At 37.6% G+C, this 17,931-nt stretch overlaps 3 protein-coding genes across 13 annotated transcripts in view; 1 reads left to right on the plus strand and 2 right to left on the minus strand.

The window, feature by feature from the left end:
* LOC113649943 (natural killer cell receptor 2B4-like) overlaps positions 1–17,931 on the plus strand; it is a 469,259-nt gene that overhangs the window by 160,192 nt on the left and 291,136 nt on the right. Inside the window, exon 1 of one of the 11 annotated variants that reach the window (XM_047815859.1) lies at positions 2,651–2,790. Coding sequence is in view for 2 of the 11 variants with exons in the window: in XM_047815863.1 (XP_047671819.1) it covers positions 16,182–16,250 (69 nt within the window). In the remaining 9 variants the exon portion in view is untranslated. Of the gene's footprint in view, positions 2,791–15,947; positions 16,262–17,931 lie in introns of those variants that run through there. The other 10 variants (XM_047815856.1, XM_047815864.1, XM_047815863.1 and 7 more) reach the window with 10 other exon arrangements.
* LOC113649997 overlaps positions 1–17,931 on the minus strand; it is a 174,692-nt gene that overhangs the window by 5,310 nt on the left and 151,451 nt on the right. The window lies entirely within an intron of this gene.
* LOC125145130 (natural killer cell receptor 2B4-like) lies at positions 9,708–11,333 on the minus strand. Its single transcript, XM_047815949.1, has 4 exons — positions 11,186–11,333; positions 10,769–11,104; positions 10,221–10,508; positions 9,708–9,851 (listed from the first exon to the last, which is right to left on the minus strand). The coding sequence occupies exons 1-4, from the start codon at positions 11,268–11,270 to the stop codon at positions 9,733–9,735; spliced, it is 828 nt and encodes a 275-aa protein (XP_047671905.1). The 5' UTR covers positions 11,271–11,333; the 3' UTR covers positions 9,708–9,732.

Below are 17,931 nucleotides of genomic sequence, written 5' to 3' on the forward strand. Positions count from 1 at the left end.
GTTCTCAGTATGTCGGACTTACCTCCAAATGTTTTGGCACCCTAGCTTTCTGTCTACTTGCTTCCAAAAGTAACACTGACCCTTATGTCCGCTCACCTCCAAAAAGCACCGGCCTTTGCGAATACTTGCTTTGTCAAAGCCAACATCAAAGTTTGTCGTGGCGAACTTTACAAATCTAATTATCCCTATAACTAATGAGCAACCCAGAGGCTTTCCTTTTCCCAAGGAAAAACTCCCTGAGAAGACATGAGGAAGAAACCTTGAGAGGAACCAGACTCAGAAGGGAACCTCATCATCATTTGGGTAAAGATATGGCATTTCTTGTTTTATTGATGCCAGTGTGTTCTCCAATTGGAGAAGAATAAATTCTTTAAAGACTTCCTTCTCTTCCTCTCTGATTTTAACTCTCTATAGCTCCATCTATATCACATTTTAACAGCTTTATGAAATACAGTATGTTAACATTGTAGCATTTAACATTATTATCATTAATTTTATTATTATTGTAGATTTCATCCCACAAAAAACATACAGATTTGATATTAAAAAATACAAATATTATACTAGTAGCATCCCCTCTTATTATTATGACAAACATATTTATAGTAGTTAATGTCAGCTAATAAAGGTTACAGAGTGAATAAGAACATTGTCAGTATACAGGGCCATAGCCAGCCTATTGAAGGGGGTGTCTTTTTTCAAAAAGTGGACCTTGCTGTTTTTCTCCTCCTTTTATATTTAATTACGAGGTTCAAATACTTTATTTTGGTGACCTTTTATGCACTAATTTGTGCTGGATTAGCTTGTCTGCTGGTATCATGAACACGCTTTTTTGATGCACCTAAATTATTTACTGCATTGTTGTCAAATTGCTTCCTCATGTACCACCTTTGTCAGTCCATACACAGGTCATAAGTTAAATACCACACTAACAACAGGATAGCTTTAATAAACTTTACTGAAGTATTAATAATAATTATTTTCATCATCATTTCTTGACTCTCTGTCATTGCCTCTTTGCTTGTTGCTGTATTTGTCTTGACACTTATGGATTAGCTGGGTAGGCATCGTAAATCAATTAATACACTAATCATTCCAGATAATTTGATCATCGGAAATAACCGTATTTGGTAATCTTGAAAACGGTGTATGTGGATCAGGGTTATCCAATCCAATGTTGCTTTGAAAAACCGGCGTAAAAGTAAGACGGCTTACCTGATCCTGAATAGAAAAAAACGGGATTTCCAAATCCGGATCATTTTTATCCAGATTTTGAACAACTGGCCCCAAGTCACTAGCAGTAGTGATGTTACCAGTGACACCGAAGCTCAGAGGCGTGTGTCAAAAAATGAAATTTTCATTGAAGCTTTGTATCGAAGCTTGTTTCGTTCTGGCAAAATCACGTGACCAATGACCCGTTATCTGATTCAAAGGTTTAAAATTGTGCGCGACACGCGGCGGCGCGCCCTCGTGTGTTGTATTGGAGTATTACACGTAATCTGTATAGCGAGTTTAGGAGAGCTTATTGTTGCGAGTTTTCAATGGAGCCTGTTACAAAAATATCGCGTTCTGAAATGTGGGAACACTTTCATTTGATTTCGCCCAATATATGGATATATATGGTTTTATTGTGAAGCCTATATCTATAACTTAAATCTCACTCATCATTTGGCAATTATACGATTTAATGTAACATTCCATATATTTTGTCATATATATATTTATTGGATATTAGTAATAAGTTGAAAAATATAGGAATGCAAGAAAAGCCTTTTGTGCACCGCTTAATAGCATGAACTTTTTTAAAATGGTTCACACTTTATACTTTTGAGACAAGGTCTATCATTAATCTGTTTTTAGGTCCAGTGTTTGATTTGCTCCCAGCAGCTGGCCTATAATAATAATAATAATAATAATAATAATAATAATAATAATAATAATAATAATAATAATAATAATAATAATACATCATCCATGTCACTCATTCAAGAACACTTACAATGTCCATTTCATGAGTTCACACTTACAAATAAGACTGTGTGTCTATATAGTCATGCTGAACAGGTGGACACCTGATTGCTAATTTTTAATAAAAACATAATTAAGCACAAAGCATCCATCTAGCCTACAGTACAGTAGTCTGTAAGGCAGATTTATAATAGTGTAAAAGTGTGTCTGCACTTATGTACCTTCAAAATTCATGAGTTTAATTTTTTTTTCTAAAAACAGTCAAAACGTCCACATTCACCATACAAAAAGTTATCTTTATTACATTTTTGTTTGGAGTTACCATGCGCATGCAGTGGAACATGCTTTGGTCATGTATTTAATATATTGATACATTTATAAATACATTTATTTATTAATCTATCCTTAATTTGTCAATCCATTAATTTTTGCTTCTAAAATGAATACGTTGTTTGGTTGTGGAACATTTTGTGATAGCGCTTTCACCAGCACAGGTCCTCATCGAGCTCTGATCTGAAAAGCTTCGAGTAATGAACCTTTTTCCGATACATTTGGGTTGAAAGCTTCACTGCTTCAAGAAAGCTTCACTTCGCCATCACTAGCAGTAGTAGAACGGGCGTACTGTATGGGCAGGACGCTAAGATGGACTGCGCATGCTCAAAAGCTTGGGGTCCGCTATCAGATGACGCATAGGATGATTTGATAGAACATCCAGACCGTAAACAAAGGAGGGGAAGAGAACAAAATGGATGAGTTCCTGTGCTATGGGATTAAGGAATGTAATGACAACATTCCCATCAGCGTCATCCAGGTCGCAGTGAGGTAAAGTGCATTACTGTTTATTTACACTATATAATGGTCCTTTATGGAGGAACTGCACGTATACTGCACGCACGCGCGCACACACACACACACACACACACACACACACACACACACACACACACACACACACGTGGACTGTGAGACAAACTCTCTGGACACACCTTTACTGTCCTCACTGCTGGTTTCACCCGTTTGATCAGTGGTGTGTATTTGGGTAGCATGATAAAATGCTGTCCTGGGATGTGGGGGCCTAGTGTTTAAGGTGTTGGCCTATCAGTCGGAAGGTTGTGAGTTTGATTCCTAAGTCCACCAAGCTGCCACTTAACCCTCAATTGCTCAGTTGTATAAAAATGAGATAAAATGTAAGTCGCTCTGGATAAGTGTGTCTGCTAAATGCTGTAAATGCATGAAAAAAGAGAGGTGTTTAGACTGACCCAAGTGGGGGAGGGGAATGGCCGTGTTTATATAAGAGTATATATACATCACACAAACTCTTCACCCTCCTGCAATCTGGAAAAAGGTACCGAAGCATTCAGGCCTCACGACCAGACTGTGTAACAGTTTCTTTTCACAAGCCATCAGACTCCTTAATAACTGAAACTGAACTGAGCACAACACACACACACACACACACACACACACACACACACACACACACACACACACACACACACACACCTGTATGGACTGCACAGACCTACACCAAATACACACACTTCCACTATATATCCATCAAACTGTTTACATGATGTTTTTGCACACTTTTTGCCCTTTGCACACACCGTCTCACATTTCAGGCATTTGCTGGTTTTGCACAATCCTTTACATTATCTCATGTAACTGCTGCTATAACACTGCGTTCATTCTAGTATATAGTATATATAGTATAACACCATATTGTTTAACATACAGTATTTACACTGGCGCTGTTTCTGTTTATTGTCTTTTTTTTTGTATTGTCTTTTGTCCTGCACTGTCTTGTCTGTCTTGTTTGTCTTGTCCCACACTGTGTACACCAGGTTGTACAGATACACTTTATGTATCTAGGACTAACTTACTAAGTCCTTATAGCCCTGTCTTTTTTTAATGTAGCTTCATGATCCTGGAGAAATGTTGTCTCATGTCACTGTGTACTGTAACAGATATATATGGTTGTAATGACAATAAAAGCTTCTTGACTCTTAATTGTACTCTTTGCACTTCTGTTATATGCCATCCATCCATCCAGCTCATCAAAAGTAAAAGATGTGTCTGTTTGACCTGCCGAGCATTTCTAACATGATTTTATCTGTAGTTTTGTTCCCTTCTCATATATGAGAAGTCCTGTATGGGATTGTTCTCTCTATGCTGAGGAAGACATTTAATTTAGCCAGTTAACATGTCACTTTTTTGAAGTGAAAGTAAATATTAAATGTATAAGTAAACTTAAACTAGTAAAAATTGTGCTGCAAATCCTGTAGGTTTCATGTTTGTTTCCTCAGGTTAAGGTCCATTTGGTGAATTGTGAACATCAGAATAACCCTAAACCCCACCCCCCCCCCCCCCCCCCCGTCACTGACAAACTGATTACTGCTGAGAGCCATGAATGAATCCTGTATATTTCAGCAAAACCACTAAGCTTGATTTAATGAAACTGTACATTGTAAAATGTATCTGTAATGTTGTGAGAGACTGGCATGTACAGGATGGAGTTACAGGAATCTTCCTACGCCCTGATACTGGATCTCAGCAAATAAATAATAATAAATATAAAGGTACACCACAACCAATTAAGTTATCTGTCAGTGGACAGATGGACATAGATAATACAAAGAGAAGGAAAAATAGGGAAAGAAAAGTGAAATGTAAGGTAAATAAACAAAGGAAAATTGATGTAAAAATACAAAAGGTTGAAGAGTTGAAAGATTTGAATATGAGTGTTTAGAAGAAGACAACGAGGGATCAGACGCTGTAACTAATCAGCAGGAAGAAGATTCCTAATGAAAAGAAAATTATAATGCATGTTTTATTATGTTTTATTTTCAGACGTTCAGGAGAACTCTGAATTGCTTTTCTTTTTCTTATCATGTATTCTCCTGTAATAGACTTGATAAGATTAATATTGCTTATTTTGACTGTAAACTTAGATGAAATCTGTTTCTTGTTGTGAAAGCTTATGAAGCCTACAGTGTATTTACTGGGAGTAATCTGCATGCAAAGGGTTTTAACGCTTGCTGTGGAATTCCACGGCGAGAGAAATTTTCAGTCATAGATAACCACAGCATGACAGTTGTAGGAAATTAACTGCATCCATATAACCATATATAGAAGTGTTAACCTTGAGAATAAAGACATTAGTAGCACACAGAGTCGCCGACGAAATATGTCTTGGAGATGAGAAATGGTTGGGGGACGAGATGTTGGCCGTCGAGAAGGCACAAACGGGACCAAACCCAACAGCCAAATCCAACTGGCAACGGTAATGATACAGAATGTATAAAAGCTCGCCTTGAATTACATTGTGTGTGCATTCTAATGTAAACAAGCTCAGTGCATGTTATACTCTGGGTGCATCATAGAACAAACACAAGTTTACACTTGGAGAGTGTTGCTCATTTGCATTTGTTCACTCAGAGTAGCTCAGATCCAAGCCAGGCCAAACCTCTGTCTGTGACGGAAACCTTCAAGGCCTATCTATACAAAATAGTCTGTTTAATTTATATTAAAAAATTGTGTGCTAAGGTTTGTCATTGCCATAGTGCATATCATATTTATATAACCCTTGTGCAGACCTGGGGTCTATTTGACTCATGGTGCATCTTCTGTGGAGGCATGTTGGGTTCTTGTTCTCAAAATTCACTTTTGGTGTTATAATTCATTGATGTAATTTCATTTTCATTGGCCATCATTTTATTCTGTATGTGTAAGAACCTGTCAAAAGCCGTGGACCTTAACTTCACTCAGCTTATGACATTTGTCTACAAACATAAGTTGGAGACTGAAGTGTTAGCAAGTTTTCATTTTATTCATGTATTAGCAACTTTTCATTCTTTCCCAAGTAAGGGATGTCTCATACACACTCCTCTTCATGTCTCATACACACTCTTACTGTTCCAAACACTCCTCATGTCTCATACACACTCCTCTGCTAGGCAAAGGCATAGCAAAAGTGTATCAAAAGGCATAATGAAATGCAATGCCCAATTTGTGTGTGTGTGTGTGTGTGTGTGTGTGTGTGTGTGTGTGTGTGTGTGTGTGTGTGTGTGTGTGTGTGTGTGTGTGTGTGTGGTGTGTGAGTGTGTGTTTTGGGTGCGTGTGTTAGTGGACATTTTATGTGTGCATTTTTGTGTCTGTACAGGTATGTATGTTCATTGCGCTGAAAAGGGTAAAAGTGTGACCTATTGCCCCACTAAATGTGCCCTGGGTCAAATTGACCCGGGAGGACAAGATTAATTTTACTTGCAAAGTTCATAATTTGGAACAATACTGGTAAATTTCAGGCAAATATGTAGAAGGAAACCCAAGTTATGACACATTAAACTTTCCAGATGAGTCAAATAGACCCCAGGTCTGCACAAGGGTTATATAAATATGATATGCCATAATATCATGCACCAGTACATCAGACCAGCACATTTTTATGAACAGCAGATATGTTAATCCCTTTCCACTGCTTCTCTCTTTGTACCCATCCCGAGGCATCCAGACACTGTACCAGCTCCCAACGTCCTCTGTGGGACAAAGCCTTTGGACGTCCACTGAGCCGAGGCCGACTCTAAGAATCCCGAGACATCTCCAGTTAGACTCTGTGATACTCAGGAGATCAGAAGTCCTTGAACCTTACACCAATACCACATTTAACTGACTGTATATTACAATCACACCCCCAGTGTCACCCATATGAGGATGGGTTCCCCCTTGAGTCCGGTTCCTCTCAAGGTTTCTTCCTTTACCAATTTAAGGCAGTTTTTCCTTGCCACTGCTGCCTTGAGTCATCTCAGACTTGCTCATAGGGGAATAAATACATACACATTGTGAACTATATACAACTAATAATAATCTAGAATTTTTATTCTGTTAATTCTTATTTCTTTTATTATTCGTTATTTCCTTTATCATTAATTATGTTTACCTTCTGCTCTGTGTTTATGTTCTGTAAAGCTGCTTTGAGACAATGTCTATTGTAAAAAGCGCTATACAAATAAACTTGAATTGAATTGAATATGCACTATGGCAATGACAAACCTTAGCACACAATTTTTTAATATAAATTAAACAGACTATTTTGTATAGATAGGCCTTGAAGTTTTCCGTCACAGACAGAGGTTTCCTGCCTTGGATCTGAGCTACTCTGAGTGAACAAATGCAAATGAGCCAGGACTCACAGGTGATGGGGCCGTTTGCGCAACAAAAGCAGGGCTGAAGAACTGTGAAAATCTCAACGGGGGGAATCACACCTTGGGATCTGCACCAGAGAATAAAAAATCCAGTATTTCTATTACTTTACAGCAAAGGTTTTAAATAGACACTAAAAAATATTTTATACATATATAACATTTATACATTAGAAATAGCGTTTGTTTCTATTTTTCAACTCTTCATATACAGTGAGCTTAGAAATATAAAAACAGACAAAATAGACAAAGTCCTTAAAAAAAAATGATGACACAAATGTCACACGGTTATTTACATGACCCGGAGAAGTCACATCAAATGAGTACCAGGAGAGCCAGAGACTTACAGAGGGGTTACATAGGAGTCACAGCACAGAGTAATAACAGAGTCACAGAGGAGTCAAAGTAGTCACTGAGTCATAACAGATTTACAAAGGAGTCACGGACACATGAGTGAAAAGTCACAGCAGAGTCAGAGACACAGAGGAGTCACATAGGTGTCACATAGGAGTCACATATGAGTCAGAGCAGGTAGAGGAGTCACACACCAGAGTGGAGTCACAGAGAAGAATAAAGGCTAATGTTAGAGTCAGAGCAGAGACACAGAGGAGTCAGAGCAGAGACACAGAGGAGTCAAAGTTAGAGTCAGAGAAAACTCAGATCTAGTCAGAGTTTTGGAGTCAGACATCTTCTGACAGTCTGTACTGTAAACCCTCAGACTTCACCCTCATAAGTAACCCGAGCATCTTATGGAGACAGAGTACCCTGACAATAACTCTGACATCATCAACCTGCTCCATTCATCTTTTCTGTAGCTTTTTCAGCTTCTTTCAGTTGTGGGCTTTGGTGCATAGACAGCTCTCATTTTTAACAACAAACTCAGTCTTCACCTATGAACTATTGAAGTAATCAATCTGAACACACAGACACACACCTGAGCAACAAGAAGTACCTGTCAATCACCTGTATTAGTCACACTGTTTCTGATCAACTGAAAAGTGAGAGGGTTCAAATAAAAGCTGCCATGATGTTTAACACGTTTAGAAGTAAGTATTCAAGGCAACGAAATGCAGTTTAGGTCTAACCAGAGTGCAATAGCAGTAAGTGCAGGATATACAGTTTGTACAAGATTTAGAGAAGTTAAATAATATGGACGTAATTTACAGGTGTGTGTGTACTATGTACATAATATACAGATGACTATAATTATAACTGAAATTTACAGAAGGATGTAACAAAATATGGCTATTACTATAAACAGTAATTTACAGATGTGTATGTGCTATGAACATAATATACAGGTGAATATATATGTACTAAAAATGTAATTGTAACGAGACTGTCTGTGTTTTCCCTTGTTTCTGTCTGCTGTCATTTCCCTGCTGTTAATTGTTGACCCCGCCCACCTATCTGTTACCATGGACATTAACTGCACTCATTCTCTTCCCCAGGTGTCTTGTGTCATTCTGTGATTGCCTCCGTCTTGTGATTGGTTCTTGTTCCCTATATCTACTCTGTTTGTTCATTCCCCTGTTGTGAGTCATTGTTCCCTGTTCCGACCTGTTTTGCCTGCCTGTTTCTTGTTTTGTTTATTAAATAGTAAAACTGCAATTGGATCCTCACTTGCCTTTGTCTCACCGTGTCACATAGTGACAGTAATATGCAGATGGCTATTAATATAAACTGAAACTTACAGAATGGTACAGTATGTGCTATAGACAAAATATATGGCTATTAGTATAATATATTGCTGTTACTATAAACAGAGATCAGGTGCGTATATACAATAAGGCAATGATGAGCAGCAATGCGCTGTGGTGTTTACTTTGTAAAACATCAGGAAGGCATATACAGTATATTATATATTTGAAACATATTACACAAGTATGTAGAGAAAGTCTGGACACTTAACATTCATCACTAATGAGGTAGGGCAAGGCAGCAGAGGGAAGGAAAAACAACCTGAGGCAACGTGAGCGATAAACTTGAGAGGAACCAGACACAAAAAGTGCTCCTGTATCTTCATCATCAAGGTGTCCAGTTAAGAGGCCAAATCTGGCCGTGCTCTCGGGGTGAGAAGGGCATATACTCTGTCCCTGGTCATTCACAGCAACACTAGTCAATTATCCATGTCTATGAGCAGGTGAAGCTAAAGTGAAGAAAGCTTTAATTCGAGTGCGTCATTCTGACCTATGACAGAACATGAGAAGTGCAAAAACATAAAAGTGATGTGCTGAATTATTTGGATCTCCTCACGTCTGAATACACCACAGGGTCTCTCTATACTTCAAAATCCGTTAATATGGAGTTTTCTTCCTGTAACACAGCAGAATATTTCACTATCTGAATCAGGAGGAGACTTTATCACTCCTGTGATTTTATACCAAATCATTTTCCCCACAACTTTACCTCTTTATCTCTCTCTGCACTGTGAGTGATGATATTCACATCAGCGTAAGCCAGTTCATCAGGATTTTCTGTAAATAAAGAAAAATTAAATCAGATTAAATGTTACTGAACTGAACAAATATAAAAACTGAACTAAACACATGAACAGAAAGATTCATTACTTGCCTTTTGTTTTATTCTTTTTCAGCCGAATCCACAAAGTTATTAATGTTATAATTAATAAAATAAAAAGTCCAGCAGATATCAGGGGAGCAAGCAGTAAAGGATCAGGTTTATCTGTACAGATTAAGATATAATCATAAATGTAGTGAAATTTATTACTTAAAAAACAAAAAATACATAAATTTTAATCAGTCACTTCAATAAGTTTGTAGTTGTTATAAAAATATAGATCATGTGTTGATGTATAACATAAAAGTCTATCACAGAGTTTATACAACACACACTAAGACCTGTGCTGAAGTAAACTACAGATCACTGAAGTACTGATGAAGTATTTACTATATCTGAACAATCTGAAGAGTAAAAACACTAAAGATTAAACCGGGAAAGTGTTTATTCACCTCTGTCTCACTCCATCATGAATATTCATTATTCTTTTCTTAACTACAGTAAAGTGATGAGAGTTTAGACTCACTGACGTACCTGAGACGTCACAGAGCTGTGTGATGTTGAGAGAAGTTGTTTTATTGCTGACCGGGTTTGCAGACACACAGATGTAAGTGTTAGTGTCATTGTGTTGTATTTGAAGTGGGAGATTGAGGGGAACACTGAGATCTGTGTTATTGGTGATGGAGATTCTCTCATTCTCTCTGTACCAGGATAACTTCACATCTTCTCCATTCTCCACAGAACACAGGAGGAAACACGACTCTGTGGAAATCACACTTCGCTTTCCTCTTTCATTTATTATTACTGGAGTTGATACTGGAGCTAAAAACACAAACACATTAAATACTTTAGTCACATGAAGCAGAATGAAAGCCACTGTTTAATTCTACTTCTTATCTGCTCAGACATTTAAACAGCAGGTCATCAGCAGAATTCTCACTCAGTGTAGAAGATCATTTTCCAGGCTTTTTTCACAGCTGTATTCCCAGTTTATTCCTCATGACTCCTAGGTGTTTCAGTGTGATTATGAACTTATGAGACTGAACACGGACATGAAGGAGACATGAAACACTTTTACTCACCATAAACACTGACACTGAAAGTCCTAGATGAGAGATGTTCAGTGATGACGTGTAATAAATAAACTCCAGAATCAGTTCTGCTGATGTTCCTGATGGTTAAAGCTCCACTGATTCTGTCCAGCTGCAGTCGCTCTTTAAACCTCTCACTGATGTCTGTAACAGTTTCTCCTTTAAACACCTGACTAATCAATATCTTTTCCTCTGCTTTCTCAGGTCCATAAAACCAAACTATATGAGCATCCCTCTGAATCCCAGTTATCCCAGTATGGAGAGTTATAGTGGTTCCTTCCACTTCCTGCAGTGTGACCGTCTCGTCTCCAGCTTCACACAGTAAACCTGCATCACAGCTTCAGCTTCATCATTTCACTCACAAACTATACTGTGATGTGTGATTGTGAAGGAAAAACACAAACTTACAGCACAGCAGGAGAAGAAGAGTCCTGAGAGTCCTGATTTCTGCTACAATATTCACCAGCATGTTTCTGTTTCTGCTCGACGTCATTATCAGTGAAGACTGTTGTGTTCAGTGCATTTGTGTTGCTGTTGTTCACGACCTTCCCTTAGTGTTAGTTTAGCGTCTTTTCTGTCCCACATTCATCAGAGCGCTGGGCGGAAGTCCTGTCTCAGTGTGTTCAGTCTCTACACGCTCACTACACACTTTTCTCTCACCAATGGAGACGTATGATTGGTATGAAACAACTTTTTTAGATCTATTTAGTGGAAATAAGGTTTAAAATTCTCTCCTCTTTGTTTGATTAAATTATATTTACAAGATCTGAACTGAAGACTGAACTGAGTATAAGTTTGTACACCCTCAGGTAGCCATGATGTGACAGGTTTCATTCTTATATGTGAAATTTTAAATGAGTATAATAAGATTTTATCTGATCTACATCTGGAGATTTGTGTATTGGCCTTAACCTTTAGATTCTGCAGAGTTTAGTATTTAAAAAAAATTCACAGGCCTTGTTTAATAGTATGAAGGAATGATTTTACAGTGTAGTCGTCCATCACCACTTCCCCTTTAATGCATGAGATGGAGAGCTGAACACTGAGAACAAACCACAAACCTCTACAATAACTAGAACAACAGTTACTGTTTGTTATTTCTGTTCTCTGCTAATAGTTCTGTGTGTGTTTGGTGGTTGTTCATTAAAAACATGTGTGTTAAATGTGAATCTGTGTCTAATTAGCTGATCATTGTTCAGGTAAAAGGAAGGAAAAAACAGATTCTAAGGGAAACTTCTGGTTGACACCAAATAGTACAAATAAATGATAAGCTTTGTTCAATATGATGAAGGGTGCCAATAATTCTGACCCATACACAATGTGTGCAGCATAAAAAAAACACAGTTCAACATCCATAATATTATTAGCCCAGTTTAGGCTGTGAAATGTCTTTAAATGACTCTTGTAGATCCGATTCACTTCAAAGATTCATTTAAAAAGATCCGTTTGTTTGGATTCAGCACATGACTAGAAACTTCTGGAAGATTCGCAAATAAAATGCCTGGATGTCTGATCATGATTTACTTTATGCTCTGCTTCCACCTTGTGGTCAAACTCTGTATCTTACAAAGATGTGGGATTTCGGATCAAAATGCTGTGTGTACAAACATGGTTAATAGAAACTGTACCCTAGATGTGAGAGAGGAATATTCCTGAGCTTTAGTAAGGACAGCCCTATAATCCACAGACAATAAATGTGTCTAAACACAGACTAGTGATATTTAATAAGCAGAACAGGGCTGAACAACAGACACTAACTGATGATGACGACTTAAAGATTAAGAATACAAAAACAAAAGACCTGACAGAGTGCAGGAGGGCCTGAGATTCATATCCTGGAACACAACAGAAGGGAAGTTATTATAGATGCAGGGCTCTCAAGTGTCACTTTCTCAAGCAGAAAAACGTACTATTTATAATATATTTAATAAGCCACAGAGCCCATAATGTATCTGTCCGCACCGCTGTCTCTATGGAACCGGGCAGAAATAAAGCGCGGTTCACTGACAAAACCTGCTCAGAACAAGTAGTCTAGGTCAGTGGTTCTCAAATTGGGTCCCTGAGATGGTGCCAGGGGGCCCTGGCTTTATGGCATTTTATAAAATAATGAATGTATCATAAATTCTGTGTAATTAAATGTCAGAAAAATAAAGCTACTAACCAACAGCACTACATTGTATAATTTAATATGTTTTGTTTAATTCACATATTAAGTTTTGGAATGTTTTACGACATAAATAAAGTATGGATGCACTGTATACAAGGGTCGCACACCGAAAACGTTTGAGAACCCCTGGTCTAGGTCTATTCATATGTTCGTTATCACACAATGACTGACATTTTGTCACATTAAACATCTCTCTCCAAATAGGCTTAATAATTTTATTAGCACAAAATAAATTAAAGTGTATTGCATCGTCTGTGTTAAAGGTCACTTTTAAAATTATGTCATAATTAATATCCTGGCCATGGATACATTAATCATGGATCTGTCTTTTAAAGATGTCAACTAAAAGCTGACTAAGCATTCTGTCATCCGCCATGAGAGGAAAACCCCCTAAAAAGGCCAGGTTACAGGATGCTGACCCAGAGAAGGTGGTGAAAAGGGTATTGTTGTGTGATGGAGGTTGGAGATGTCAGTCTTAACTGTTGTCAAAACTTCACACACAAACACACACACACCATTGTGATGAAGTACACACTGCAAGTCATGGCCTAATGGGCAAGGCACTGAACCCCCCCCAACTGCTCCCCGGGCGCTGCAGCATAAATGGCTGCCCACTGCTGTGTGTGTGTGTGTGTGTGTGTGTGTGTGTGTGTGTGTGTGTGTGTGTGTGTGTGTGTGTGTGTGTGTTGTTGAGAGCCAGTGGCATGCAAGAGATGTTATCAGACACTGGCATGTACGGGATGGAGTTACAGGACTCTACATACCTGATACTGGTTTTCTTAATACTGGTTCTCAGCAAATAAATAATAATAAATCTAACTGGCCACAGTAAAAAAGTATAAAAGCTCGCCTTGAATCACATTGAGTGTGCATTCTGTTGTAATCAGCCTTAGTGCATTTTATACTTTAGGTACATCATAGAACAAACGCAAGCTTACACTTACACTTACACTTGAGTGTTTCTTGGTTTGTTATAATCTTTGCGTCTTAATACCTTTTACGTATTCTAGTACTGTTTGATTATTTGAAGCACTTTTTATTTGTAATTTTATTTTACTTTACATATATTACACACATCTATCTGTATTATATTACTTTTAATAAAAACAAGGCCTCCCATTCTGAGGATCCTGAAAAGACAAAAAGGTCTAAGTCTGCCTCCTTCATTTAAAGATTCAAACAATAGATTAAGTAGAAGACCTTGGAGAGGAGCCTTTGTTAGAAGACCGAGGGGACTTTGAAGGACACCTGCGTTCGGGGTAAGACCAACTTTGATAGTTGATCTTGTTTTTCCAACACGAACTCGTGCCAATTAAGACACTCTGCTTAGTGGGGGCGCGGAAGGGTTTCCTACGCAATCCGAACACATGTGTCGTTAAGGGGCAAGTACGTCAGTATAATTACTTCAGTGTGTGTATGTGTGTGTTCACTGCTGTGTGTGTGTGCACTTTGGATGGGTTAAACGCTGAGAAAAAATTCTGAGTATGGGTCACCGTATTTGGCCGTATGTCACGTCAACATCAACATTTATTGTTATTTGTTGTATAGATAGATAGATAGATAGATAGATAGATAGATAGATAGATAGATAGATAGATAGAGAGATAGATAGATAGATAGATAGATAGATAGATAGATAGATAGATAGATAGATAGATAGATAGATAGATGTTTAACCTAATGATTAGTTAGGGAGTTTTATTATTTGTCTAGTTAAACTCTTTCTGTTTAATGTACAGTTTATCCTGTTGTACAGTGAAGGTGTAAACATACAGTGGTGCAGGTGAAGAGTCCTGAGTTCTGCTGAAATATTAAGTAGTTTCAGAAGCCATAGTAACAGTTTCTCCACACATTTTTCCTTTTGTCCTTTCCGTCAGTATCACTGAAGTATATAATTTACAGTTTACCACTCAATTGTATGCTGCGTTTAAAACACGCCACATTTTGTTCCCTGAGCTTTATTTTTGGACAGGATTACTGAAAGTATTTGAATCTGTGCTGCTCCTATCAGTGTATGGTTTAACATGAGCTCAGGGATTTGGAAGGAGGAAGTATTTATAGCACAGAGAAGTTATGACTTAACAGTATTCACACTAACTGCTGTCAGCCTGGGTCCCATTTTCAGTCTTAGTTTCTTCTTCATAAAATCACTTCAGGAAGATTTATAAAATAAGATATTTAAAATGTCACTTTTGCCTGTCTTTAAAACTTCAGAGCCCTGTAGATGATACCGGTGTGTCAAAGTTACAGGGAAGTTAGTTGTAGATGAGAATTTTAACAGGAAAGATTCAAAATCAAAATGGTCATGGTCAGGGGCGGTTCTAGCCCTTTTTTAGGGTGGCTCCAGGCCCCTGTCTGTGATCTCAGCCACCCTAAAACTATAAGTGTAATTTTACTTTCAAAAATAAAAATGACGTTAAAATGCAGGACATGTCGTCGATGGGAAAGAAAGTTATTTATCAGTTTGATCCAAGAGCGATTTTTTTTTTACTTTGCTTTTACGCGCGTGTGTTGTAGTCTTTTAATAGTGCATCATCAGCTGTCTGCTTTATCTGACCGGAGAAGCACAGAGTCAGTCAGAGCTGCGTTTATCTATAAGGTTAATCAGCGAAAAGCCGCAAAATATCTTGTGAATATTTGTTTATTAATGACTGCATTCATTGGACACACTATAAATAATAAACTGCATTCATTGGACACACAGTTTGTAGAGAACGCACACATACATGAACTGATTTGATGCAAGACTGGCATCATTACATCATGCATAAAATTTTGGTGTCCACTTTTGACATTTTAAATAATACCATAACTTTTGGCTTACTATGTAGTCATATAATATATAATATACAATTCTTCTTGTTTTAAATTCTCACTGAGGGATAAAACCCCTAAAGATGAACCCCTAGAACTGCCCCTGGTCATGATCATGCTTCCCGAACAGACAGCGAGACGGGATGCACATTTCAGAACAGCGTAACAGACATTGCGTCATCGGGTAGGCGTGGCCTATTTAAAACGTAACCCTAACCGTAGTTTTTGGTTGTTTATTTGTTTTCTAAAATAAATCTACCTGTATGACTATTTTGTCCTCCATAGTATGCTCTTTTGTTTTGAAAAAGGGCGTTTTTCCAAGACCTCCGGATACACGCCGACTTTACGTCGTGGAATTTAGCGAATGCCCAGCGGGGGGGAGGTGAGTGGGGAGACCGTAAAAATAGTAAGCGAATAAAATAGATGAGTTCTTGCTCCATGGGATTAAGGACTGTAAAGACAACACTCCCAGCAGAGACATTCAGCACTAAGGTCACAGTGAGGTAAAGTGCATTACTGTTTATTTACACTATAGAACTAGATTTGTAAAGTTCGGCGCGACAAAACTTTGATGTTGCTTTGATGAAGTTTTCATAAAGACGGTGATTTTTGGAGGCGACCGGATATAAAGGTGCAAGGGCGTAAGTTTGCTTTTGACATTTATGATGCCAGTAAGAATTCTAGCAGGGCAAGTAAAAAAACCTGAACAAGCAGATTTCCTCCAGATCTGCTCCAGAAAAACAACCAGTGTTGTATAAAGTACTAGAAAGCGATACTCGAGTAAAAGTACAAGTATCGTACTAGAAAAAGACTTTGGTAGAAGTGAAAGTTACCTTTTAGAATATTACTCAAGTAAAAGTCTTAAAGTATCTGATATTTACTGTACTTAAGTATCAAAAGTCATTTTCTGATATTTACTGTACTTAAGTATTTGAAGTAAAAGTAAAAAGTAAAATTTCAGTGATTTTCGGTAGGTATAAGAGCAGGTGCGGTTCTAGGGTTTTATTTTTAGTGGTTTTAGCCCTCAGTGAGAATTTAAAACAAGAAGAGTTTTATATTATATATTATATGACTACATAGTAAGCCAAAAGTTATTGTGTTATTAAATGGCGAAAGTGGACACCAAAATTTTATGCATGATGTAATGATGCCAGTCTTGAATCAAATCAGTTCATGTATGTGTGCATTCTCTACTAACAGTGTGTCCAATGAATGCAGTCATTAATATAAAAATATTCACAAGACAAAGACAAACACAAAGACCAAATCAATAAATGTTATTTTTATTTAGTACTGAATGGATTGTTTGCATTAACATTTTGTTTGTGCTACAACTCTGGTAATAAGAATAGTGACATTTCCGCTGATTAATGTTATAGATAAACGCCTCCAGCTCTGACTGCGCGTGCACGCTGCGCGTACCTGTCCTCCGTAGAGCGTGCGGAGCGTAATGTAATCTAGGAACAGTGATTCACCAAACCTCCCTTATTCCAGTCACACACATTTCTTCTGATTTTATTTTGTAGTAGCAAGTAACGAAGACGCTTAGTGGAAATATAACGAAGTAAAAGTATGCATTTTATCTAATAAATGTAGTGGAGTAAAAGTGAAAGTTGACAAATTTAAATAGCGAAGTAAAGTACAGATACATGAAATTTACAGTAACGAAGTATTTGTACTCCATTACATTACAACACTGAAAACAACACATTACATCACAGAACACAATGTATTAATTACTTAATTTTGTGAATTAAACAACAATATATATTTATATATACTATATAATTGGTAACTAGCCACATCATAAAAACTGAGAGCTTAGTGTGTACTGTGACTTGCTATTTGAACAAGCCAAACACATGTCTACGTTTGTCTTTACCAGAAATAAACTGCTGGCATATTTGTTTCACATCGATTTTGTCCAGTTTGTCCTGGTGGACATGGCAAACAGCAATACTGTTCAGTCTCACTTGTGTCATTGTTGTTCTGAGACATGTTTTTAGTCTTCGGAGAGCATTAAACGTCTTTCAGTCTCAGCTGATGACACTGGGACCACTAAAAGCAGCCTGACAAGGGTTTCAACTTGATCAAAAAGGCCTCTCAATTCAACTGACATTCTTCTTAGAATATTAGTCACTTCAGTATTAGATCTAAAAGTGTTTTTATAGAC

Source organism: Tachysurus fulvidraco, chromosome 7, assembly GCF_022655615.1.
Source record: "Tachysurus fulvidraco isolate hzauxx_2018 chromosome 7, HZAU_PFXX_2.0, whole genome shotgun sequence".
NCBI lineage: Eukaryota > Metazoa > Chordata > Actinopteri > Siluriformes > Bagridae > Tachysurus > Tachysurus fulvidraco.

What these genes read in the sequence shown, in the direction of transcription:
- LOC125145130 (XM_047815949.1), bottom strand. Translation starts at nt 11,270, where the DNA reads ATGACGTCGAGCAGAAACAGAAACATGCTGGTGAATATTGTAGCAGAA. An exon ending in TCTTCTTCTCCTGCTGTGCT is followed by an intron (nt 11,105 to 11,185) that starts GTAAGTTTGTGT and finishes GCTGTGATGCAG; the next exon opens with GTTTACTGTGTGAAGCTGGA. An exon ending in TTTCAGTGTCAGTGTTTATG is followed by an intron (nt 10,509 to 10,768) that starts GTGAGTAAAAGT and finishes TTGTGTTTTTAG; the next exon opens with CTCCAGTATCAACTCCAGTA.